This window comes from Ipomoea triloba, chromosome 7, assembly GCF_003576645.1.
Source record: "Ipomoea triloba cultivar NCNSP0323 chromosome 7, ASM357664v1".
Taxonomy (NCBI): Eukaryota; Viridiplantae; Streptophyta; class Magnoliopsida; order Solanales; family Convolvulaceae; genus Ipomoea; species Ipomoea triloba.
Window position 1 is genome coordinate 367167 of NC_044922.1, and position 25262 is coordinate 392428.

General features: G+C 37.0%; 8 protein-coding genes across 8 annotated transcripts in view; 6 read left to right on the plus strand and 2 right to left on the minus strand.

Annotated features, from left to right (window-relative positions):
• Positions 1-1075, plus strand: part of LOC116024781 (DNA polymerase epsilon subunit 3) — a 4260-nt gene extending 3185 nt beyond the window's left edge. Inside the window, exon 3 of the mRNA XM_031265776.1 lies at positions 271-1075. Within this exon, the coding sequence (XP_031121636.1) occupies positions 271-755 (485 nt within the window). The 3' untranslated portion in view covers positions 756-1075. The remainder of the gene's footprint in view (positions 1-270) is intronic.
• Positions 1076-1859: 784 nt separating this feature from the next.
• LOC116025400 (pre-mRNA-splicing factor 38) lies at positions 1860-4471 on the plus strand. The gene is made up of 5 exons (XM_031266620.1): positions 1860-2353; positions 2448-2538; positions 2822-2948; positions 3038-3114; positions 3780-4471. The coding sequence occupies exons 1-5, from the start codon at positions 1942-1944 to the stop codon at positions 4243-4245; spliced, it is 1173 nt and encodes a 390-aa protein (XP_031122480.1). The 5' UTR covers positions 1860-1941; the 3' UTR covers positions 4246-4471.
• A 1167-nt stretch (positions 4472-5638) lies between these two features.
• Positions 5639-6269, minus strand: LOC116025401 (anther-specific protein LAT52-like). The gene has a single exon (XM_031266621.1). The coding sequence runs from the start codon at positions 6247-6249 to the stop codon at positions 5755-5757; it is 495 nt and encodes a 164-aa protein (XP_031122481.1). The 5' UTR covers positions 6250-6269; the 3' UTR covers positions 5639-5754.
• Positions 6270-6988: 719 nt separating this feature from the next.
• On the plus strand, positions 6989-10667 carry LOC116025398 (rho GTPase-activating protein 5-like). Its single transcript, XM_031266619.1, has 5 exons — positions 6989-7475; positions 8870-8990; positions 9139-9258; positions 9446-9676; positions 9773-10667. The coding sequence occupies exons 1-5, from the start codon at positions 7150-7152 to the stop codon at positions 10316-10318; spliced, it is 1344 nt and encodes a 447-aa protein (XP_031122479.1). The 5' UTR covers positions 6989-7149; the 3' UTR covers positions 10319-10667.
• An 894-nt stretch (positions 10668-11561) lies between these two features.
• Positions 11562-13067, plus strand: LOC116023992 (putative uncharacterized protein DDB_G0277255). The gene is made up of 2 exons (XM_031264878.1): positions 11562-12493; positions 12822-13067. Exons 1-2 carry the CDS (start codon positions 11720-11722, stop codon positions 12864-12866), a joined length of 819 nt encoding a protein of 272 aa, XP_031120738.1. The 5' UTR covers positions 11562-11719; the 3' UTR covers positions 12867-13067.
• A 2954-nt stretch (positions 13068-16021) lies between these two features.
• Positions 16022-16844, minus strand: LOC116024552 (protein no-on-transient A-like). Its single transcript, XM_031265466.1, has 2 exons — positions 16700-16844; positions 16022-16425 (listed from the first exon to the last, which is right to left on the minus strand). Exons 1-2 carry the CDS (start codon positions 16758-16760, stop codon positions 16046-16048), a joined length of 441 nt encoding a protein of 146 aa, XP_031121326.1. The 5' UTR covers positions 16761-16844; the 3' UTR covers positions 16022-16045.
• Positions 16845-19564: 2720 nt separating this feature from the next.
• LOC116025938 lies at positions 19565-20709 on the plus strand. The gene is made up of 2 exons (XM_031267318.1): positions 19565-19768; positions 20109-20709. The coding sequence occupies exons 1-2, from the start codon at positions 19618-19620 to the stop codon at positions 20510-20512; spliced, it is 555 nt and encodes a 184-aa protein (XP_031123178.1). The 5' UTR covers positions 19565-19617; the 3' UTR covers positions 20513-20709.
• A 2074-nt stretch (positions 20710-22783) lies between these two features.
• LOC116025542 (NAC domain-containing protein 90-like) lies at positions 22784-24856 on the plus strand. The gene is made up of 3 exons (XM_031266797.1): positions 22784-22987; positions 23568-23881; positions 24306-24856. Exons 1-3 carry the CDS (start codon positions 22834-22836, stop codon positions 24636-24638), a joined length of 801 nt encoding a protein of 266 aa, XP_031122657.1. The 5' UTR covers positions 22784-22833; the 3' UTR covers positions 24639-24856.
• The last annotated feature ends 406 nt before the right edge of the window (positions 24857-25262 follow it).

Genomic DNA, 25262 nt, shown 5'->3' on the forward strand with positions numbered 1-25262 from the left:
TTTTTTTTTTTTTTTTTTGGGGGGGTAAACCCCACTTTTGTGTAATAGCCCACAAACCAGTTGCCAATCATCTTTAGCATTACTGGATAAGTGAGCGCCTTGAAAGTTGTAACTCATTCAAAAACATGTTGCCTATGGAGTTTGACATTGTCAGTTCATTATTATCTTAAGCAAATTCATAAACAAATTTGTCTATTTGTTAGAGAAGTTGATGACTTCACAGCTATCTTGTTTCTTTCATTTTTAATTTTTTTTACCTGTTCTTGACAGAGTTTAGGCAAAAACATTCTAAAAGGAAAGCAGCAACATCAAAGTCAGTGGAATCTAACAAAAAGGCTAAGAATGAAGAGAAACCTGCTGAGAATGGAATGAGTAAAAAGAAACAGGAATCTACAGACAACAAAAAGGGTAAGAACACCAAACCTGCAGTGAAAGAAAATGGTGCAAGGAAGGCACAACCGGTCGAAAGTGAAGAGAAAGATGGAGAAGAAACCAATGAAAGTGAAGAGGATGATGTACAAGAAGGCAATGAAAGTGGAGCAGAAGATGGACAAGAAGGCAATGGAAGTGAATCGGAAGACGAACAAGAAGGCAATGGAAGTGAAGCAGAAAATGGACAAGAAGGCAATGGAAGTGAAGCAGAAAACGGACAAGAAGAAAATGGAAGTGAAGCAGAAGTTGGACAAGAAGGCAATGACAGTGAAGAGGAAGACGGACAAGAAGACGATGAAAGTGAGGACACTGCTGATGATTGAAGAGGCATTTCATTCCTATATTGGGGAAAAGGCCATAATTTGAATATACTTTTTATCATATTATTACTATTCCCCACCATGTTGTGAAGCTGGTAAACTAACAGCAGACACTCTGAACTCTATAAGCCTTCTCCTCTGATTGCATGGTGAAGTAGTAGTCTAGTATTGAAGGGGCTGAGAAAGTGAAATATTTGTAAATTTTTTTCAAGATTCCCAATTTGAACTTTCCTTTTCCCTGGTGCCAATTTTTGAGGTGTAAAGCAGGTTTTATTGCTGCATTTCATATTCATGTGAATGGTGATATTGTGTTCAATTATTAATACTCCCAGTCCCATTTTACCTGTCTTACTTTCCTTTTTAGTTTGTCCCAAAATGTTGTCCTCTTTTTAAAATTGAACATCACCATCATTCTACTTTTTCCAATTTACCCTTATGACTTTTGCTTTCTTTATTGCTTTTATTTCTAAAAGTAAAAAAGTTGGGGGCATAATTGGAAAGCACATTACATTTACTTTAATTTATTAAAAAACGTGCAAAAAGCAAATGAGACATCCAATTCGGGACGGAGGGAGTACATTAAAGCTAAGGCTTCTCAATATCAACATTCCTTGTACAAATGTATATAAAAGCGACTTACAGAGATGATAATAAGGCGGGGATTAGTCTGAATATGGCACGTGTTTAAATGTGCCTTTTACAATTGGAGCCTGACAAAAAAAAAGGCGGGGAATATGCTGACTCTATCATAGAATGAAAATGTTTTCTTGTCCTCATTCGAGAGCGGGAAATTCTACTTAATTTTTTAATCGGTGGCGGGGAATATGCTGACTCTATCATAGAATGAAAATGTTTTCTTGTTCTCATTCAAGAGCGGGAAATTCTACTCTTGATTTTTCAATCGTGTCGTGATGAATTTTTAAATTTTAACTTGTTTTATTATTTATTATTTTTTGTTTAAAACCCTTTCCTTTATACGGGAGGTGGTGGGTTCGAGCCGCAGTGGAAAAAAAAATTATGAACAAATAGAGTCAGTACTCAGTAGTATTCAAAAAAAAAAAAATATTAAAAGTCCTTCGCTTCCCCCTTGAGTTAAACACTAAACAGCTATACTACAATCTAGATACTACCCCACACTTCCACCTTGCGGTCTTATTTTCTGGTAGGGTTAGGGTTTCCTGGATACGCAATGGCTAACCGCACGGACCCAACGGCGAAGAGCATACACGGAACCAATCCTCAGAACCTTGTGGAGAAAATAGTGCGGTCGAAGATTTACCAGAACACTTACTGGAAGGAGCAGTGCTTCGGGCTGACGGCGGAGACGCTGGTCGACAAGGCTATGGAGCTGGATCACCTTGGCGGAACCTTCGGCGGAAACCGCAAGCCCACGCCTTTCATGTGCCTCGTCATGAAGATGCTCCAGATCCAGCCGGAGAAGGACATCGTCGTCGAATTTATCAAAAATGAGGATTACAAGTATGTCCGTGTCCTCGGCGCCTTTTACTTGCGTCTTACCGGAACGGATATCGACATTTATCGCTACCTTGAGCCCCTGTACAATGATTATCGCAAGTTGAGGCTCAAATCATCTGAGGGAAGTAAGTTACAGAGTTTTATTTTTCCCTAAAAGTTTTGTGAAATTTGTGCTTCCTCTGTGTTGATACTCTGTTTTGATTTGTCTGATTTTGCTAGAGTTTACTTTAACTCATGTGGACGAGTATATTGACGAGCTGCTTACAAGTGATTACTCTTGCGATATTGCCCTGCCTAGAATTAAGAAAAGGTATGCCATGGTTTCATTTCTTTATTTGTATGTTCATATAGGACCTAATTTAGTTATCTGTCCTAATAAATTAGCTGATAATTGTGAGGCTATTTGGCTATAAATGTGCAACAAGCATTGAGGTGGTCATGAATGGATATATGCTTACATTTTGTTGCTATGGTCATTTGAATGTAATCAGCTCCTTCTATGTAAGCTTTGAAATCATCCCGCCTGTGTTGTCTTGAATGTTGCTTGCTTCTTCTACATGTCTAGTTTCTCATCTCTTGCTTTTCTTTTTCAGATGGACCCTTGAATCTCTTGCTCAACTCGAACCCCGAAGAAGTGCTTTGGAAGATGACTTTGAAGAGGAGGAGGAGAAGGATGAGGATGAGCAGTTAACTACTGGATTAGATGATGGGCATGATAAGGTTTGTGTTTTAGTTTTTGTGGTTATCACATATATTTGCATTTAGGTATGGTTTTATATGTTCTTCCTTGGATTGTACTTTGGATGCAGGATTATTATCATGGTCACAGTCCGACAAGGGAAAGAGATAGGGACAGGAGGCGAGATAGAGATAGTCACAGATACAGGTACTATCCATTATCTTTGATCGAAATTTTGTGGCTGATGAAGAGGGATTTGCTTCCCCTCTTGGGACTTTTATGGGCTTTTTTACCTGTAATCCTTTTGCAACATCAGACAGGGAACTGACCAGTAGGAATTGAATGCATGTGACTCTTGCTTTTATACTGGATTAGCTTCTAAGCATCTGATGATATATTACTGCTCCATCCTTTTCTTTTAATTCTTTTGTTCTTGCCTTTTTTATCCTTTCTATCATGTGTATGCTGGACTTTCCATCTGGGATTTATATCTGTTGATCCATCATGATAGAATGTATTTTACGTTTGGGATTTACTCTGTGTCAAGCGGAAGCTGTTTCTTGAAATATACCACGTTTTGCACACACTTTCACATATTGCAACCATCATGGCACTTGAAGCTAGTGGTGGAATGAAATGGCTTCCGAGAAGAAAGTTTGATCTTGCCAGGTTTCTCTGTCCTGGCAGTGGGCAGTGAGAAGTATGATAGATCACACATTTCTTTTGGTGTTCAAAAGTTACAATAGTACATTAAGCAATGCTTTGTTTGTTTCCTGTTTTACTTGGTTGTCTATGCAGCTTTGTTTCCTGTGTATACTTTATGACGTGTGTTGAGAGCCCCAAACAGCCTCATTTACTCTTTCCTTTGCCAGGGATCGTGATTATAACAGAGACCGAGATTATGATAGAGACTATGACAGGGATCGTGACTATGATAGAGAACGGGGAAGAGGACGTGACAGGGATAGGGATAGGGATAGGGATAGAGACAGAGATAGAGAAAGGGACAGGGAACGCCATCGATTGAGGGAAGACAAGGACTATGGCCGTGATAGGGATCGAGAAAGGGACAGAGAAGGCAGGGAACGGGATAGACGAGATCGCGGTCGCAGAAGGAGCCACTCTAGAAGCAGAAGCCGAGACCGCAAGGATCGTGATCGTGATGATGAGCGCCGTAAGAGACATGCTCGCAGCAGTGCTAGTCCCACTAGGGATGAACCCAAGAAAAAGAAGAAAGCTGAGAAGGAGACGAGAGAGGATGGAACCGATCATCCAGACCCAGAGATTGCCGAAGCAAATAGACTGAGGGCATCCCTTGGGTTGAAACCTTTGAAGTAGTAACAAATAGAGCAGTGGCTTGCAGTATGCATTGCATGCAACTTGTGTAGTTTGTTTCTAATACTATATAAGCTACTGCTGATCATCTGATGCTATCAGCTTGTGCTTTTGAATGGTTAATGTACCAAATATTCTAAACCACTTGGTGCTTGACTGCTTGTATAATCATCTTACCCTTGGAGTTGCAATATTTGAGTGGACCAAATCTTTAACCAAATTCTCAATATTATATTTGTGTTCAGGAAAGAGATTTTTTTTAAGATCAATTTGATTTGATTAGTAACAACTTAGTATATACCTTGGATTCAGATCCACCTTGCAAGATGGACTTATCACAATTTACATACTGAAATGTAAAGGTAAATTATGAACCTTGCAAGATGGACTTATCACAATTTACATACTGAAATGTAAAGGTAAATTATGAACATATTTAGTATGTAAATTGTGTATTTTGAATCAAGTCCACATTAATATCGTGATTAGAGTTTAGTTTTTATAATGCATTGCTTTAGACGTCCGCCTAGGAGGTCGTCCTGGACCGAGTTGGCGGTCACTGAGTTGACTGCTAACTCAGTCGAGTTAACTCGCTCAACTTGACAAGAGTTAGTCGAGTTAACTCACTCAACTTGACAAGAGTTAGCCGAGTTAACTCGGTGGTCAGCCGACTGGATTGAGTTGGCGGTCACGGACTAACTCAGTCGAGTTAACTTGCTCAACTTGACAAGAGTTAACTTGCTTAACTTGACAAGAGTTAGCCGAGTGTAACTTGCTTAACTTGACTAGCACCCCTAGACTAGCTGCTCAAGATTGAGAGTTCACAAAGAGACCCATTATAACCGTGATTATGGACAATCAGGCTTGGTCAATTATAAGCGATGTTAATCTACTCTTGTGATTTTTTGCTGGTTAAGGTTCGATTAGTAGGTATTGGAGTTTGTGTTGGTAGTCTTGAACTCCCAACCCTACTTTGACTTTACCCACTTTTTATTTTCTCCATTATTGTGTTTTCCTCTCGTTAGTTTCACGAGCAATTTTCCTCTCGTTACTTTCACGAGCTTTTCATTTTCATTAGCATAAATCGTTTAGTTTGGTTTCGACAAGTGTTGATCTTAGAGCAAAAAAGAATGATGACGAAAACCCAGATCTTTGATGAAGCTTTAAGCTCCCTGAAGGAACATAGCTTCATAGTTATGAAACAGCCTGCGGTTCAAGTTTTCTTGTTTCTATGTCTGACTGTAAGGAATGGTTTACCATTACGTTTACCTTAAAAAAAAAAAAAGGTTGGATTAGTTATAGACAACTATGTCAGATGTACTTTCTTGTTATCTTTAGCTCAATTTACCCAAAATAATAATAATAATAATAATAATAATAATAATGATGATAGAGGGAGAGGAAGAGTTTTAACATTAACAAGATGCTTTATTCATGACATACATGCATACAAGAGAAGTAAACACATCAGAGACATTAAAGGTACGTGCAGGCAGGCAAAGGCTGATCCGATTACATTTCAAGAGGAACAAAGTCCAACTCCTTCACCACTTTGGCGCAGTCCTTAGAAACCTTTTCCTTCATGAAGAACAGCGGGTTAGCATATCTTACATTGCTGTGCATTCCCACGTTGTCACTTAAAACCACCTGCGCCTTCTCCAAACCCGCCGCCGCCTCCTTGCAATCCTCCCTCGGGCTCTTCTCCACCGTCACGTCACATATCTCATCCTCGTGCTCCCCCTCCACCGTCATCGAATACGTCCCATCCGCGCCTGTAGTCGTCTCCTTCGTGTACGTCACTTTTTCTGTCGTCATATTCCGGCACTCTAGCTTCACAACCGCATCCGCGATGTTCTCGCTGATTCTGGTCTCGAATTTGAGGCGGCAAGGGTCGCAGTAAACCTTGCCCTTCACGGTGAAGGATTCCCCGGGGTGGCAGCTGCCGGAGCCGGCCATGGCGGCCACGATGCAAAGTGTGGAGATGATTGCAAGAGCCGCCTTTGCCATTGTTTTATTTTATTATTGCTTCTCTTGATGTGTTGTGATTATGGGAATGTTTGAGGAGAGATTTTATAGTGGGGAGAGTGATGAAGGGTAATGGTTTACCGCATTCTTCTGCTATCTTTATTGCTTAAGAATGGCTTACAATTTTTTGTGTTATAACTTCTAACAAAAATTACACCTTTTAACTCCCACCACTCCCTAAATATTTAATGTGACATAATATAAATTTAAAGTTGAGGGTAATGCGTGTTAATATAGAAAAGTCCGTGGATTTCACAAGTCGGTCTGCAAAGGTCACAGTGGAGCGGGTTGGCCCACATTAACACCCATATTTAATTCAAATCTTCAAGATGGAATTACGCTCCATAATGACTTCAATTGATCAAGTCTTGCTGGAAAATCAAGAAAAAGTAAAAAATACCAAAACATATACTATATAAACTTCATAAAATATACTTTACAATAAACCCTAACTAAGTGCAGTGTAGGTGCACTATGTGTGTGTTTAATTTATTAATATATAAATTAAATTTAATAAATATTATATATTTTTAAATAATTATAATTATATAAAGTTGGGTCCCAAATCCAAACCCTCCTTCAACTTCAAGGCGCAGTCCTGCAGTCAAATTTGGCATTGAATATACTGTACGAAATATGCATATATGAGTAGATATAATAATTTGTGTATATTATATAATGAGTTCGCCTCATGATTCACACGTCCCCAGAATCCAATCTGGCCAATTCTTGAATCCAACTGGTGTACAGCTCTTTATTGAAACCTATGCCACCTATCACATCAAAGAATTGGTCTTTTTCCTTCTCTATCAAAAATCAAAAATATCAAAAAGGAATCATTTCTTTATTGCAGAGGCCAAAATTTGAATCTTTGGGGAAACAATGACAGAGGTCCTCCATTCGTCTTGCTCCTCTCCATCGTCTTCTCCTACAGTTAGGGCATTGTCTTTTGAGGAAGAAGAGGAAATAGATAAGGAGAGAGATCAGTTGTCTCTGTTGGCCATTTTGGTGACTTTGTTCAGAAAGAGTTTCTGGGTGGCTTGCAAGACTGATAGTGGAGGAGAGCTCTGTGGTCCTGGGAGGATGGAGATTGGATGGCCTACTAATGTGCGCCACGTTGCTCATGTTACCTTCGATAGATTCAATGGCTTCTTGGGTCTGCCTGTGGAGTTTGAGCCTGAGGTTCCCACAAGAGCCCCTAGTGCAAGGTACAATATCTCATCTCAAATTTTGGTATAATTCTTCAGTTGGGGTAATCATTGCAGTAATGTGAGTTATTCTTGGTCTGTCTTAGATATTTGCTAATTGCTACTCCTAAATGTAGTTTCCTAGGATGCAATCTAAGTTATTGTTTTCAAGGTCAAAATAATGTCTGTAAGATTGTTAAAGTTTGTTCCTTTTGCTATATATTTGCTAGTTGAATTGAGAATAAGTGAGCATTTAGATGGTTGTGTTTTGTTGTTTGTTTTTGGATGAGAAACTATCTAATGGAGTAAGAAAGGGTATTTAAAGCTGAGGTCTTGATTGCCTAAAAACGCTGAGGACATAATAAAACTGATAATGATAATTAGTAAAAGTGAAACTAGAGTTTCATTTGTTGCTTGATGATCTAACTATTGTCTGGTTGAGTTTGTTTCGCTTTTACAATCTAAACTTCTTGTAGTTTTATCTAAAGGCGGCCTAACTATTGTTTGTTTGTTCAGGAAAGTCCAAAGTTTTAGTCTCTTGTTCAGAGATTCTAGTTTATATATCTCATGATTTTTTAAGCTTGGCAATGGAGTTCTAAGTTGATGCAGTGGAATACTCTGAATGTTTAAACAATCACTAAGTTACATGACTATTGAATGAGTTTAGAGAGAGAGAGAGAGAGAGAGAGGAGGGCATTGAGTGAAAATTGCATCCTTTAGAATTAAGCAACATCTTTCCCTTACTGCCTTTCTTCATCTCTTCACTCTACAAATCATATCTGCATTTGATTGTGGCATATTTGTTTTTTTTTTTTTTTTTTTTCCTAAACTTCATTCTCTCTCTCTAAGTAGAGAATGAAGTGGCCATTTTATCACAATCAGCTTGAAAATACCCTTTGCGGCTTTGCCAAATATAGACTATAGTCATATAGATTTTCTCTGTGTGTGTGTGTGTAAATACATAACTTTCTCCTTTCCTCCATTCAGTAAAATAAATTACTGTGTTTCCAAATGAGGAAGTACCTATCTTTTTATCTTGCATCCAATTAGAGTCAGAATATGAAGGATTTAGGAAGCTGAATGCCAAACCAAACATTCAGAAGGAAAGAAAGTAATAAGGAATTCTTCATAATGATCTAATGAAAGGATTTCTGTTTAATTTGATGACGCAGGGAGTATTCTTTGTATGTATAGAAGACATTTTGGAAAGAGTAGTTGTCATCTTCTTTTGAAAATAGAATTTTACTTATTTGCTGTTTAATATTGATGAAATCATAATACTTGCAGTTCTTTGATGACACAATTCGGTTATGTGAACTAGGACTAAAGAAAATGGACTGCTTGTTTCTAATCCTTTATTAGTATTCTACATCGTGAAGAATGCATTTCGCTTGACACGAATCTATTTTGCACAGCACTACTGTTTTTGGAGTGTCAACGGAATCTATGCAATTATCGTTCGATTCCAGAGGGAACAGTGTTCCAACTATTCTCCTGTTGATGCAAAGGCGTCTATATGCTCACGGTGGCCTGCAGGTACCACATTGTTTTCTTCACATTTATACTGATTAAAGAATTGGTACAGACTCTCGGAAATCACGTGTAACTGCATTGTTTATTTATTCGCCTTGCCTATATGTTTGGCTCTTTTGCCCTGATCAAATTATTGACGTTATGTGCACAGGCTGAAGGAATTTTCAGAATAAATGCAGAGAACGGGCAGGAGGAGAATGTAAGAGACCACTTAAACAGTGGAGTAGTTCCAGAAGACATTGATGTACACTGTCTGGCAGGCCTCATTAAGGTTTTAACTTTTCACAATTCCCGTGTTAATTATTTATTCTTACATATTCTTATCTGAACTCTCACATATCTATTTACAGTCTTTTTGATGCATATGAAATAAGCATAATATGATTATATGACCACTAGTAAAGTCACATTGTCTTTATTATGCTGAAAGGAAGTTAACGAGATCCTTTCGTTTTTAGGCTTGGTTCCGAGAACTCCCAAGTGGGGTGTTGGATTCTCTTTCTCAGGAGCAGGTAATGCAATGCGACTCGGAAGAGGACTGTGTTGCACTCGTAAGACTATTGCCTGCCACGGAAGCTGCTCTTCTCGACTGGGCCATCAACTTGATGGCTGATGTTGTCCAAGAAGAACATCGAAACAAGATGAATTCGCACAACATCGCAGTGGTGTTTGCCCCGAACATGACACAGGTTTTGTCTCTATGAAATAATGGATCTGCAATAAGAACTGTTTTTGTTCAATTCCATTGTGCAAATGGTCTCTGTACGTGTTCGTTTTTTTTGCAGATGGCAGACCCGTTGACTGCACTGATGTATGTAGTCCAGGTGATGAACTTCTTGAAGAGACTTATCGAGAAGACATTACGAGAAAGAGAAGATTTCCTTGCAGAACTATATCCAACTCCCAGCCTCGAGCCATCTGGCGAGAATGGCCACCAAAGTCCACCACAACTTATCCCGGGGAAAAACAAAAAGTCAGTTGAAGGGTTAACAGAAGTGTTCTCCGAAAAGGAACCCTACCTGGAGAGCTTTTCTGATTCTAATAAACTTTCTAACCTCGCCAATGAAGAACATACTTCTACGGAGGAATCTGATACAAACGGGTTCAGTGTCCACACTACGACTAATGCAAGAGAAGCTGGTGTCATGAATTTCGAGCAGACAGACCACAAAGTAGGCCGGTCTAACAATTATAAGCAGGCTAATGGCCCCGTGACAGTTAATGTGCTTCGGGCTGTTGTTCAATCTCTAGGAATCGATGTTAAATTCCAAGGAATTAGCAATTTCAGCCGAATCAATTCCATTTCAGAGCGGGTTGAGACCTGGAGATGAAGAAGGGCATTATAGCTTCCCACGCTGACTGACTTGGTAACACACCACCAGTCTTCTGTTTGATTCCGAAATTCGTGGATTGGCATTTGTTTGATTCTTTGTGGTGGCTGTGAAGTTTGATTAACTTGTTGCAGTTTCATGTGCACTTTGTACATCAACATTCTGCTAACTGAATACTAGAATTCAATTCTCATGTTTTGGTTTGTCTCTCTCCATCTATTATGCAACAGTATTGCCATGACTAAAAGTTTGTGTGATTGAGAAAGTAATTATGAACAGATACTGCATTGTAACAGAGTCACTAGTATTCAAAAAAAAAAAAAAGTTTGTGTGGGAGAATTGCCTTTTAGAAGTACTTTGCACCCAAAGAAAGTCATATCATGGAAGTCTACATAGGACTGCAAAACAGACAACCTGGTTTAGGATTATGATGACTGAGTTTTCGGAGCTCAGATGAGCATATATTATATCATCATCATATCATATCTGATAATAGTGGTTGGAGGAATGTTAAAAGAAAGAAGGAATCACAAGATAACCCAACCCAGGATGTGCTAGTTATGGGTTTGTAACCTTCTCACTATCACCATCAATCAATTTGTAAAAGCACCAAGTTTGCTTCATATGATGAAAAATTACAAAAACAGTTGCAGACAACTTTGAAACTTTGTCTTGTCTTCGTAGTAACATAACAAATTTAGTTAATTCTTTATCCACAAACCCATAAACTCTACAACATCAACGCTATTCGCCAAATAAACTTTCAAGGAACATTCCTCCCACAATATCTCGTTTTAATAAAGATTCTTAAACACATTTATTATAAACAAAACAGAGTTGCGTTGTCTTTGAGAGGGTTGCATATAATGATATTTCAACGGCATTCATCACTGCCAGTGTTTGTTAAGACCTTTTCTAGGGTTAACCCTTAATTTTATGTCGAGTTGTTGGCATATAATACTAGATTGATTCGATTTATTAAAAAAAAAAATACTAGATTGATTCTTGAATTTTATAACGAAAATGTTAATACTTTTATGGTTTGATTATATTGGATATGATATATATAGGTGTATGGGTTTATATATAATATGATATATAAAATAAAGACCACTAATGAGAGGAGATTAATAGCCAATCCAAAGTGAGAGGCATTCCAAGAAAATAGGATTTTGATGCTCTCTCATTCTCTTCTTATCTTGATTGACTTTATCCTATTCCTATTCCGATTCCATGCATTATCTTACCCACTTAATTAGCCCTTCATCACACCCTAAATACAAGTCTTGTTTTGGCATAATATTTCCCCCAACGAAACACTCGTCCATAAAACTCACAGAGACAAACCAACAACGTTAATTAGGTTTAACAGCGCAGCTGATCGATCTGGAGGGACAATCAATGGCAGCCTGCGAAAACCCCCAAAACATCCTTGATAAGCCATTGCCGGAGATACCCACGTTTCTCGGCCCCCTTTCGCCGTCATGGAACCCCATTGCGGCCATTAAGCCCCTCCAGAAATCATCCTTCGCCGAGATTTTTGGAGAATTGCTGTTCAAAGAACAACATCAACAACAACCTCAACCTCAATCATTCTCTTCCTCTGTCTTTTCCCTCTACTCCGATTCCTCTGCTTCTTCTTCTTCTTCGTCTTCTTCTTCTACTTCTTCTTCTTTATCTTCTTCTTCTTCTTCGGCGGCGTCCGACATCGAGGCCGAGATCGAAATGTTCAACAATGAAACCTGCGGCGGCGAGGAGATGATGATTAACAAGAGCTCCGAGGTTGTCGACCCGGATGAGGCGGAGCTGATGATTAGCGATTTGGGAATTGAGGAAAGGGCGGCGGCGGTTGTTTGCCGCCGGCATTTATACGCGGAGAATCGATGCAGCGAGTGGAAGAGATCGAAGATGATCAGAGCGGCGTTTCCTCCCCCAATTTCTTGCATAGGGCGGAGCGGGAAGCCGTGGGTGCTGTTCAAATCGTACCGAGGAGACGGGCGGTTCATTCTCAAGGAGATCAGAATCCCCACGCAGGAATTCATGCATGCATGCAGAAAAGACGGGCGCTTGAAGCTGCATATTATCCAGTCCGACGATGAAATCCCCGACGAGGATGAAGACGAGGAAGACAACATAGATATCCTCGATGATGACACCACCGAGGATGACGAAGAAGTAGGAGATCACGATGATGATAATGATAATGATGCAGAATCCATTCAGGAATTTTAGGATTTATTTTGCTGCAATTTCAAGATTTTCCAAAATCCAAACTTTAATTTATTTTTGCATTAATGATTTCCATTTATTTTCTTTTTTGCATGCATCACTGCAAACAAGAAAAATTTGGCCCCCTGGTTCTGCTGAAATTGCAAATAAGCATGCAGGGTGTAAATGCAAATGCATATATAGATGTTCTAATCTTTTTATTTTTTTTTATTTTTTTTTCAAAATTTCTTCATGAATTTGCTTAATATTTTTTTTAAATTTTTTGAATTTACAGATCTTGTTGCAGCAAGTCAGCAACGTCCTGGACTGTGCTGAATAAGAATTAATTTCTTTTACAAAACATGTGGATAATACTGCAGCCATTTTATTTACAAAATATCAAAGATAAACGAATTCAAGTCATTCAGCACATTGGTAACTTCCCAAGAATTCAAACTTGGAACACTCAAATTGAGATGGCTAATCTACGACTTTCCAAAGTCAATTATCCATGCCGAACAGGAATTGAGGAAATAATAGAGCAATGGTCACATGCATATATGAAGTCTAAGAGACATGAGATTTGGTGGCTACTTTTTATTTAAAAATTTGAACTAACTTTAAATGTTATTAGTTCTCATTATGTTTATTTTATAGTTTCCATGCATGTTTTTAATTAATATTTGCAACTCTTCAATTTTACTTAATTGTCTATTTAAACAAGTTCAAGTTTAAATATTATTAAAAGCCTTTGAGTTTGAGTTATATTATAGGCAAAAGGGTCAAATAAGTCTATGTATTACCATTGATTGTTCATTCAGCACCAGGCCATTATATTCCTAATTATTTTTCATCTAGCATTTTTAGCCTATTTCTAACAAGTAACCCATCTAATTTGATGACATGTAAAAATAAAATTAGAAAAAATGATGACATGTTATTTATATGGATGATTTCTAGTTTTCTACCCTATTTCATTAATGAAAAATAATAATTTCTTGCAATGAAATAGGGTAGAAATAAAAATTGCGAATGCTATATAAAGTTTTAACTATAGTGTATGTATAGCGGGGTATTCACTATCGGCAATGAGATTTCATGGAAATCGATATATGAAAATTAAATTATTTTTATAATAACTTAAAGATATTGTATTGGGTAAAATTTTAAAAATAAATTAATATATATTTTTAGATAATTGAATAACTTAAGATATTGTATTTTTGGATGATTTCTTGTAATGAAATTGGATAGAAATCAAAGTTGCTATATAAAGTTTCAATTACAGTGTACTGTGTATATATAGCAGGCTATTCAGTGTCGTTCCACAATGAGATCCCATGAAAATCGATATATGCAAATTAAATTATTTTTTAAAAAAAATAATTTAATTTGCATATATCAATTTTCATGGAATTTCATTGCCGAACGACTTTGAATACCCCACTATACATATACAGTAGTTGGTTGTAGCTTTTAGGTACACGCAAATACCCGGAGTATTCCGGGGTTATCGATCCACAGGGAATGGTTGGTCAAGCACTAACTCGGATTGATTCTTGTGAAGCTAGTTCGACAATAACATGGTTATAACAACAAAACTAAATAACAAAAATAAAAACAACAAATGAAGAGAGATATATTAGATGCAACATATGTAAGGATATGGATCGGGTCAATATCTATCATGTGTCAAACAAATGTAGAAAAGAAGTTTTATCCCTTGTGAATGGAGGAAATGCACTAAAGTCCCCGGTGCCACTCTCGTGATCTACCCGAGTGTGCCAAACCGCAAGTTATCTACTCTCGTAGTCTACAAGCGAGGCTCGTTTTAAAGATCCTAAGCAAATCAACATTCCCAAACCCAAGTTAATCCTACAAGTTGTGAGGGGGTAGCCTAAACTAACCTCTAGATTCCAACACGCTGTCACCCGTGAAGGAACCGTTTTGGCTAACTTCTAAATTCCAACCCGCTCTCGCCAGTGAAGGAACCGAAGATTAGCCGAGAAATCCCCCTACAATTTATCAAGCTCTCGCATTGTATAAATCATAGGTGTGGCAAGAGTGTTCTAGTCATGCCCGATTCTCACCGTGACACAACAACAAACAAGCATGTAATTGGATCCAATAATCACACACTTTTAATAACAAGTCTTGCACACAACAACTCATAGAAGCTAAACTAACAATTCATAATAAATAAGAACAAACAACAATCTAGACATAAACACAATCTATAATCCAAATAAATTAAGAACAAGCATCTAGATACAAGATTAATTCAAGATAAGTAAAGGAAAAGAGGGAAAGAAATTCTCATCGCTTTCTCCTCGGTCCAACGGTTGAAGCTCCTAATCTTGCATCATCTCTCTTCTTATTACAAAATAAATCCTAATCTACTCCTACACTACTAAACAATCCTCACTTGGAGGTCTACATTTTGAAAGGAGTAGAAAAGGATTAAAGAGAGAAAAGGGACTAATCTAATATGAAAATTGGATATTGAAGAATGGAGAAATGAGGGGTATTTATAGTTGGGCAAAGGCAGGGGCAAAATTGGAATTTGGACTGCAGAATTCTCGCGCATGGTCAACGATTTTCGCCGCGGCGAGCCTAATTCTCGCCGCGGCGAAAGTGCTGAAATCTTGGCAGTGTGTAAATTGACAATAGGCGTCTGTTTCAGGACGCAGACAGACACCTATTGTCCTCCTCCAGAAATTCTGCACAATCTTCCACTTTCTCTTTTTGCTTTTGGCTCCATGTTTTATGCATCTTTTTGCCTTCTTTCATTTGTCTTTTGCTTCCCACTCATCACATCATTCCACCAAATCATGTCTTCCACCTACTTGGTGCAATTAAATATACACATACAAAACAAGATTATAAATGCCACTACAAAATATTAATATTATGCTCAATTATCAAATCTTCATCATCTTTGGTCAAATAATAATTATTTATCACAATGAAGAAATTCAATATTATTAAGAACATAATATTAATATTTAGTGGTAGAAATGGATTTAAATATGGGGTAAAAATATGACTAAATATACTCTTATCAGTAGTGCAGTACAGTATAATTAAAACATTATATAGCAATTTTGATTTCTATCCTATTTTATTGCAAGAAATCATTTTCTTCATTAATGAAATATGGTAAAATCATCCAAAACATTTATATAAATAACATGTCATCATTTTTTTATTATTTTATTTTTCAATGTCAATTAGATGGGTTACTCGTTAGAAATAGACTAAAAATGCTAGATGAAAAAATAATTAAGGGTATAATAGCCTAGATTGACCATATTTTAATTTATGGTACTGAATGAAGAATATTACATGGATCTATTTGACCCTTTTTGCCTATATTATATTGTTGCGTTCTTCTCATTCCTCTTGTCATAAATCAATTATCGAACCAACACATGCGAGATTATCTCATAGAATGCAGATAACAATACAATATGTAGTAAAGGTTAACATAATTTTATTCAAAACATTTAATTAAATAATTTACAACATATGATGGATCAAACTGAAAAAATTGCAATAAGCAAGAACCATATATAAACAACAACAATTGACGATAAAACCGGCTTTCTTAGGGCTGCCTTTGTTACTATTACGATTATGATGGTGAGCTCCAGCAGCCGCGTAAAATGGGATCATGGAGGCGCTGCCGCCGTGAGTTTCAGGCGTCTTGTCGTCACCGCGCCCATACCCACCGAATCCACGCCCGTGACTACCACTAATGTGCCCGCCGCCGTGACCACCACCTCCACCGTGCCCACCGCCGCCGCCACCGGCACCGCGTCTATTAATTGCCACTAATTTCTCATTCTTTACCTTATCGTCGCTTCGTTTCTCGGTGTATCCTTCATTTTGAGCATCACCTATACAATAATCAATAAACAAATTTTAACTATTAAGATATGATCTGATCGCCAAAAATCTTGTGCTCACGGCATAGTTGTGACTTCTCAAATGAAAAATCTCATGATCTGATCATATTAATTAGAAACAACTAACATTGTAAATATTTAATAATATAATTAACCTCACCTCGGTTATACAACCAACAACCTTATAAATATTTAGTAACATAATTACCATCGATCGTACAACAAACAACGTTATAAAGAAGTGTATATGAACTCGAAAACTTACATGGAACCTGGGAGGGAGTTACAGTGTGAAGAAGAATCAAGAACAATAGCATGCTCTTCATCTATCAATCCTTGTTTGTTACTCTTGTGTTATAATTTCTGATCACAGATTATATTTTAGCTTTCACCTTTTTATGTTTGAAACCTTAACACCAAAGCAAAGTATTATATATATTCCCATGATTTTCTCTCTTGTCGGAATGTTTCTTTACGAGGAAACCCTGTTGAACCTTTAATTTACCCCTAAAGTCTAGAAGATGTATGAATGACAATATATATAATGATGATCTAATCTCTTTGCTTAATTAATGACTAAGACCAAGATTTATCTCATTAATTGAAACTTAAATCTCTGATACGATCCCAAATTGGATACATAAGAGATTGTAAAGTGGTACTTAAATTGGGGTCACTTAATTAGAAATTAGCTTTTGTATGTGGTAGTGGATCGGAGTTAAGTCTTGACTTTAGTGATAACACAATGTTAGTTACTTTTGTTGAGAGGGTATGGTAAAGGACTACTTGAAGAATTGATCCTATCATTAATGAGAGGCTGGCAGTGCTTGGTGGGAAAGAACTATTCTACTTGAAAAATTAATCGGCGAATTTTAACTCACATTGAGATAATGGTCTATTTGGAAGGAAATTCATGCAACAAGCTAAGTTAAATTTGAAAGTCTTCTACCCTTTGCAATTTATTCATCGGTCTATTTTGTCCTAACTTCATAACTATTAAAAAGACAAAAAGACTCAAAAAAAAAAAAAGAAAAAAAGAAAAAAAAAAGATTCAAGTCTAAAGTTCTCACCCAACTACCCCTTTTATTGACTTATGAACCCTAGAACGATGAGGTACTGTACAGTAGTACGGATGTTGAATTTGAAGTAAGGCCAATCAATGGTCCAATAAAATAAATTTTTGCATACTTTTGTACGATAAATGTTTAGTCTCTCTTATTAATGATATTATATTAGTTGTATATATTGACTTGTAATTTGGTGACTATATGAATTTAATATATTCAACAATTGTAAAGTTATAGAGTTGTAATAATTTGGAGCAATTCTATTAGGATTTTTTATTTAAGTCCGTCAATTATAGATAACCTAGGCGAGCTTATGTATGCCGATAGGCTTCACCCTTTTTCTCATAAATGAAAGAGTTGTAATAATTCTATTATTGAATAAGAAATTATTATTTAAAGTAAATATTAATTTCTTAATTATATTTAGAACAGGACAACTATATACCTTTAAAAAAAGGGTCACACTTGTATGAGACCGTCTCACGGATCCTTATTCGTGAGACGGGTCAGGTCGGGTCAAAGCACCATGCAAATGTCATACTTATATGTGCAAATCTCACACTTATATGCTCAAATATAACACTAATCAAAAATACAATTTTTGTTACTTATAAGAGAAAAAGTAATACATTTTTCATAATAAGTAATGTTGACAAGTGCTTCTCACTTATAAGGGCAAATATAATACTTTTGAGGAAAAATGTAATACTTTTAAATCGAAATGTAAAAGTATTGTATTTTTCCCTTAAAAGTATTACATTTACCCTAATAAGTAACAAAAATTTTATTCCTGATTAGTATTACATTTGAGCATATAAGTATGGCATTTGTGCATATAAGTGTTATATTTGCATCTCGACCCGACCCGACCCATGGTGAGACGGTCTCACACAAGTTTTTGCCTTAAAAAAAACACGAAATCATATATTAAACCAAATCAGCTATACAAAGAAGAGGCCGAGAGGAGATCCACTCCCCAAAGACAAAGAAGAACCAGTCGCCCGCACAAGCACATGAGCTACATGATTCACTAACCCTGTTCATACATACTTTTTCAACTTACTGAAGCACAACAGACAATGAGGTATGGAATTGGCTTTTTTGTAGGATAGGTAGGCCACTTGAGACATGCCCTACAATTAACTTAAGTTTTTAGTATATAAATTTCTACAACGTAACAAGAATTATAAAGATTCTCGAGATTGAAGTGCAATCCTTAGCTTTAATTTAAGTCATGTATATCAATACATCATCGATCTTTACCGTGGGTGTTGGGTATGAATGCGGAGTATGGCTGGGGAGAGGGGGAGGGCAACTACCATCTACTTACACATTTAATTCATCACTTGGTTTCTGACAAACAACTTAATTAACCCCATGCTACCTTAGCAACTTGGAGCTACCTTCAATTATAGATAGTTAGATACAGATAAAATCGAAAATAGGGTTTATCCAATTCAATATTACACTACCATTAGATAATAGTTGCGGATCTTTATTTATCATCTAAAATAAATAAATTAATAACCGCTCTTTTTAAGTTGAAAACGTGTCACGACTTTTGAAGTTGTGTATGTAGTTCTTTGAATAAAACTCAAATCTCCAGATAGGGTACACTAGTTTTTAAGAATAATTTCTTTTATTTAGGTGTTCAAAGAGATTATCACAACATAACAATCTCTTTTCCATACTTTGATTTAGGATAAAAACATGTCATTTCTGTCCGACCAATTTAACTGGAGTTGCCTCATCTCTTCTTCACAGTGTGTATAAGTATTATATGCATGAATTGTTTATGCCACCGGCAAATGGTTGGTTTCATCGTCCGGTGCCATTACATCTCCATGCTGCCGCCAGCTCGATCGGATATATATATCATACATATACAGATACAGTTGAATTGAACATCCTACAATGACGATACATGCATGGTTCCAATCTTAACCATGTATAGTTCAACTACCCACTCTGACTTGGGTCCCTTCCTCATTAATTTAATTACTCTTCTCTTTCTCTTCACCCACCTCACTGATCTGCACCTTTATATATATTCGCCACCTCTTCCATAATGTTTTGCATTTAAGTGGTGTCATATATATATTATCTACAATATATAATGGCTGCCGGCTGTCATCAGCTCGCCGGAATCTTGCTCTCCGTCGCGTTAGCTCTCGCCACCCTCAACCTCTCCGCTTGCTATGTCTTCAAGGGCTCTGTCACCTGCCTAGACTGCACCCATACCCATACCCATCCTGCAGATCTCTCAGGTAGGTTTAACTACTCCCATTCTTACATACTCCCTTAGTTTCAACAACCTTTTAGATTTTTTTATTTTTTTTTTAGTTTTGTTTTAGGGACGAGGGAAAATGCAATCACTTTGAGAGTGCATTAAGTAAATCCATACTTGTAACCCTAACTGTAAATGGTCATAAGGATGTAATTAAACCAGTTTAGGCTTCCCATATACATTGAGAGTTGATCTGAACTTGTAATAATGTACTTATAAAGTCAAACTAACTAATTTGACTAGGGTTATGTTGCCCCTAAACCCTAACCTTTTAATCTTGGTTTGACCTGCTATAATTTGCATTATCTCAAATTTATCAGGTGTCCAAGTGTCGGTGAAGTGTGGTGGGGAGAAAAACATGGCCATGGCGACAACAGAAGAAGATGGGAGTTTCGAAACAACTATCGTTCTCCCTTCTTCAAAATCCCCATCCTCTGTCAGCTGCAGTGCCAAGATCCTTGGAGCCACCCGACAGCTCTACATTCCTATGAAAGCATGTGAATCCAAGATTGTCGTCAGAGCTATCGGAGAATCAAACCACAACCACTACATGATGACCACCTCGGAGCCTCTTAGGTTTTACACAAAATGTCCAAATGCAAAATGTGGGGGTGTTGGTATTGGTGGGTCAAAGACGGTGGATCTGCCTTTGCCAAGGGAGTGGGGACTCCCACCAACCAGCTATTACTCCTTGCCTTTCTTCCCCATCATCGGCATACCCTAATAACTAAGTCTTATTGCGTCATGTTAAATAGTTTTTGTCATCGTCAGATTTTCTTTGATTAAGAGTCAAACTTTGCAAATACAACTTAGTCAAATCTAAATTAGTCGTTTCATTGTAATGGATTCCATGTGTTTATGTAAAATACTAAAATTAAATAAATGATAACTCTAAAAGTTGTGTCTGAAGAGTTAAAGCAAGCATGATTCTTAACGATATTTTTTTTTATCAAACCCTTGCTATGACTATGTGTACTAATACTCGAGTATGACTCATCGTTGACTGATATATTGTAGCATATGAACACTAATTTGTTACAATTCAAGCATTATTGATCAAGTGCATGCATACAAAGTTTATAACTATGTATATTGTATACTAGAGTGTGACTCATCATCGATGTATTATAGCATATGAAAACTAATTTGCTACAATCCAAACATTATTGATCAAGTTATAACATGCATAACGACACATTAATGTTGTTGTCGTGAGTAATGTAAGTTGTTTTTTTCCCCGAGTACTCGTTCATTTGCCCTGCCCCCGCCGCAAAGGATCCAATTTCCCCTTTATCATGGGGAATGGTTTAATTCATCGCCAAAATTGCAATCCGCCTGTAAATGTGACAAAAAAGCACATTTTTTTTAACGATTCTCACACTACAGTACGTGTAGTTCAAGGAATAGGATGTTTCGTAATAGGTATTGGTTCTAGCTCCCACCTAAGGTAGTTAATTAGATGATGTGCACTGGATAAATTTTGTTTATGTGTAATATAGTCCGTAAATCACACAGGAGAAATAAATCACATTAGGAAGACTTTGTATGCATGATGGACTCGTCTAAGAAGGTGTTGACAAGAATTGAACTTGTAACATTCTATCACGATAATCATGTTTCACCCACTTAATTATCCCATTTAGAGTAGTATGACATCATTAATTCTGACACTATTAAAATATTCTCTCAAATAACAATAAGAAACAACACTATTTAAACCACCAGTACACATTATTGTTGATTTTACGATTAACGGGTAGTCGAAGTCATACCAACACCACCGTTAATAAAACAAGTATAAGTGGAATAATATGGAGAAAATATGTTTCATTTGGAAAATTCAGATCCGTTTTGCCCCGTGGAAGGAAATATTTATACACTATTGACTCTATTACAATATAGTGAAGATCGATCGACCAGCATAGACTGACTAATCCGAGCCTTAGTATCCCATCTATCACACGTATTGAGAAAGTTCTTAAAAAGTAAATTTGATAACAGCTCAATGAAGCTAATAGAATTATTGACTATTGAGTATTAAAAGTCGTCCTGCCAAACTTTTTTTTTTAAAGGAAAAAAAGCCAATAAGGTTAAAATTGAATAATGCTGCAAGAAAAATTCCATATTCTTTATTATTGCTTACATGTGACAGACGCATAGAATGCTGATGCTTTAATATAATTTATTGAAGGGTCGTTGGAGACTTGTAGACTATATCCAGTTGACCCTAAGTCAATGAGGTGTTTAGTCTTGCTCATTATGTGTTGTTTATCTCTATACTTTCTCAACCTGTTGAAACAGAGACTCGATCTTGTTATTATATACGGAGTAATATCTTAGTATCTTATGATACAATGACGCATCCACGTACGTGTGTGTGTGTATATATATATATATATATCAAGATCATATGAGATTATCGTAATTACATAAATGCAGGCCTACCACATTTGTTCTCATTTTTTCCTTAATTTCTACCTCTTAAATTTTATCATCCTAGATGAATATGAAATTTGTCTATACGTTCTCACTAGACTACTAATTTTCATAGTAGTCCGGTTATAACTATATAATTAAATGAGACTACTACATACCTGTTTCTGTGAGTCCTCTGAGACTCTTCGTAAATGCACACAAGTTACTATACGAATTCAGATGGTAGATTGTGGGTAATTCGCTCGGCATGAATGTACACCATATATTCTGAGTGTATTCGTATAATAATTTGTGTGCATTTACAAAGGGTGGTCTTACGTGATTCACAAGAACAGGTGGATGCATTCGATCATTAGTCGATATTCAATGGTCTAATACTTGGACAAGAACAAGAGCGTGTGGACCAAGCAAAACCCAACGAACTACACAAATTTCCAAACATTTTCCCCATTCACACGGTAAGCTATCAATTTATAAGTCTATATCCCACACGTATACATTTATCTTTTCATTTATACCCTCTCCCTCTCCCTATATATATACATAGATTTCTCAAGAACAATTGCTCTTGCTAGCTAGCTTGCACTAAAGAAAGTAGAAGAAATAAAAATGGCAGAAATTACACCAGGCTTTAGGTTCTATCCGACTGAAGAAGAGTTGGTTTCCTTCTATCTTCATAACAAGCTTGAAGGCACTCGACAAGATATCAATTGTGTTATTCCCATGATCAACATCTTTGATCTTGAGCCTTGGCACCTCCCAAGTAAGCAAATACATACAATAATCTCTCTCTCTCTCTCTCTCAATCATCGAGTTGTGTTATCTTATGTTTCTCTAGACTCTAGACTCTAAACCTCAGTTTCGGACTCTGGCTCTATTTGGTTCCACCTGGTTCCAAGTTCACCTAGTCCTCCTAGGACCCATTTTTTTCTGACCCTTGCTTGAGACGGGATTCAATCCTGAGACCGTATATATGAAAAGCAATTGTTATGTTATCAAACCACAAGTTACTTTACTGATGGTATGTAATTCACTTGCAAAGAAGAATACATAAAATGATTATATATGTTTTTCATGTAGGAATTATTTTGTTATAGTATGCTTGCAATAGTCAAGTTTCCTTTTTCCTAGTGTTATTTGTGTACTTATATAGTGAAGCTTTCTTGCAACAATTGGATTGTCCTTGGTAGGTTACCTATGGTTGACTTTTAAGGTCAATACCTAAGGCGTCCTTTAATTTTTCAAAATCATGCTACAATATTGAGTTAATATGGTCTTCACTAGAAGTCAAATCCATGACCTCTCATTTGAAAGAGTCTGACCCGTATTTGTTTTGATTGCAGAGGTTTCGGGAGAGCTATGTGTGGGAGAGACTGAGCAATGGTTTTTCTTTGTGCCGAGACAAGAGAGAGAGGCGCGGGGAGGGAGGCCGTGCCGGACGACGGTCGCCGGGTACTGGAAGGCCACCGGGTCCCCAAGCTACGTCTACTCATCGGATAACAGGGTGATTGGGATGAAGAAAAGCATGGTGTTTTACAAGGGGAAGTCCCCTTGTGGGAGAAAGACAAAATGGAAGATGAATGAGTATAGGGCAATTGAAGAACAACTCCCCTCCCACCTCCACCCTTCATATTCTTCTTCCCTCCCTTTTCCAAAGGTACGTGTATGTAGTGCATGCATATATGGATTTCATTTCAACCTCCCCCGCACATATCTGAATAGCATGGTTGCCTAGTTGGACGATAGATTAGCGCCCACCTAGGCGGACGCCTAGGGATCAATTCACCTCGGTCTTAGGCGCCTAGTGCCTAGGCAGGAGATTTTTGCAATAGTGCTGAATACACAATACTAATATTTAGTGTTTTAGAGGAATAAACTGTTACAAAAAACTAATTAATCAAACACTTATATTGGCTAAGTCAAACAGCTAATAGTGGTCAAATAAGCTAAACTGATAAGATAACTATGTTACCGAACATGAACATTATCTATTAACACCATCAGTAGAATTGAAATTCCCATATATATATATTTCAATAATAAAATTGGTTTGAATGATGAAAATTGTTGGATGGGTGCAGTTAAGGCATGAAATGACCCTGTGCCGGGTCTATGTGATATTAAGGAATTTTGGGTCGTTTGATCGAAGACCAATAGGAAACATGGCGAACAGCAGTTACAGAACAAGTCAAGAACACGGTGTAAACTCCCAAGAGGTGAAAATGATACCCATGGAGGCCATTAAGTGCTCTCAAAGTTCAGTGCTGCAGGGAGAAGAAGAAGAAGAAGACGACTTTGATGATGGTATGAATGTTTACACAACAACTGGCCTGACGAGGATGGTCAAGAGTCCTGAACCATTTTCTGGCTTGGACAGACTTATTAATTTCCAACTTTCCAATTGGAATGAATGATGATATATGATGAATGTAGCATGACAGACAGACAGACAGTACGTTAGTTGTTGGAAATTAATGGTACGTAGAATTCCAACCATTTCTGTAACTAGTTTGGATATTTTAATGCGGTGAGATTAGCAAGCATGCGGTGTCATCGCTAACGAAATAATGTAATTTGTCATCAAATTATACTATACAGTAAACTCCTTGGAGTTAAGGACACTATCTCTTAATTTCTACGTGCATTTAAGTTGGTGCCATCATGGCAGGTGACATTAAGTTTTAACCTAAACTTTAAGGCTTCCATTATTCTTGTCTAAAAATCGATAGAGAAAATAAATCGTAGAGATCTCAGATGCTTGTAACCCAAATTATGCGGTTATGTTGAGTTGCCTCATCATGACAAGTCACATGTGGAATTCTCTCTCTCTCTATTCTTAGGCAATTTTGGAATAGATTAGATAGTTTAGATCTTATGAATCATTTTGGACAAGCTTGTAACACCATTGAACTCAAGCTTCATCCGATCCTTCCCTACTCAATCTCTATCTACAAAAGTAGCAGGAGAAGATTAAGAATTTTCAATGCTTTTGTGCTTGAAGGGTTGAGAGTTGATACTTCACGAAAGTGGGAAAACTC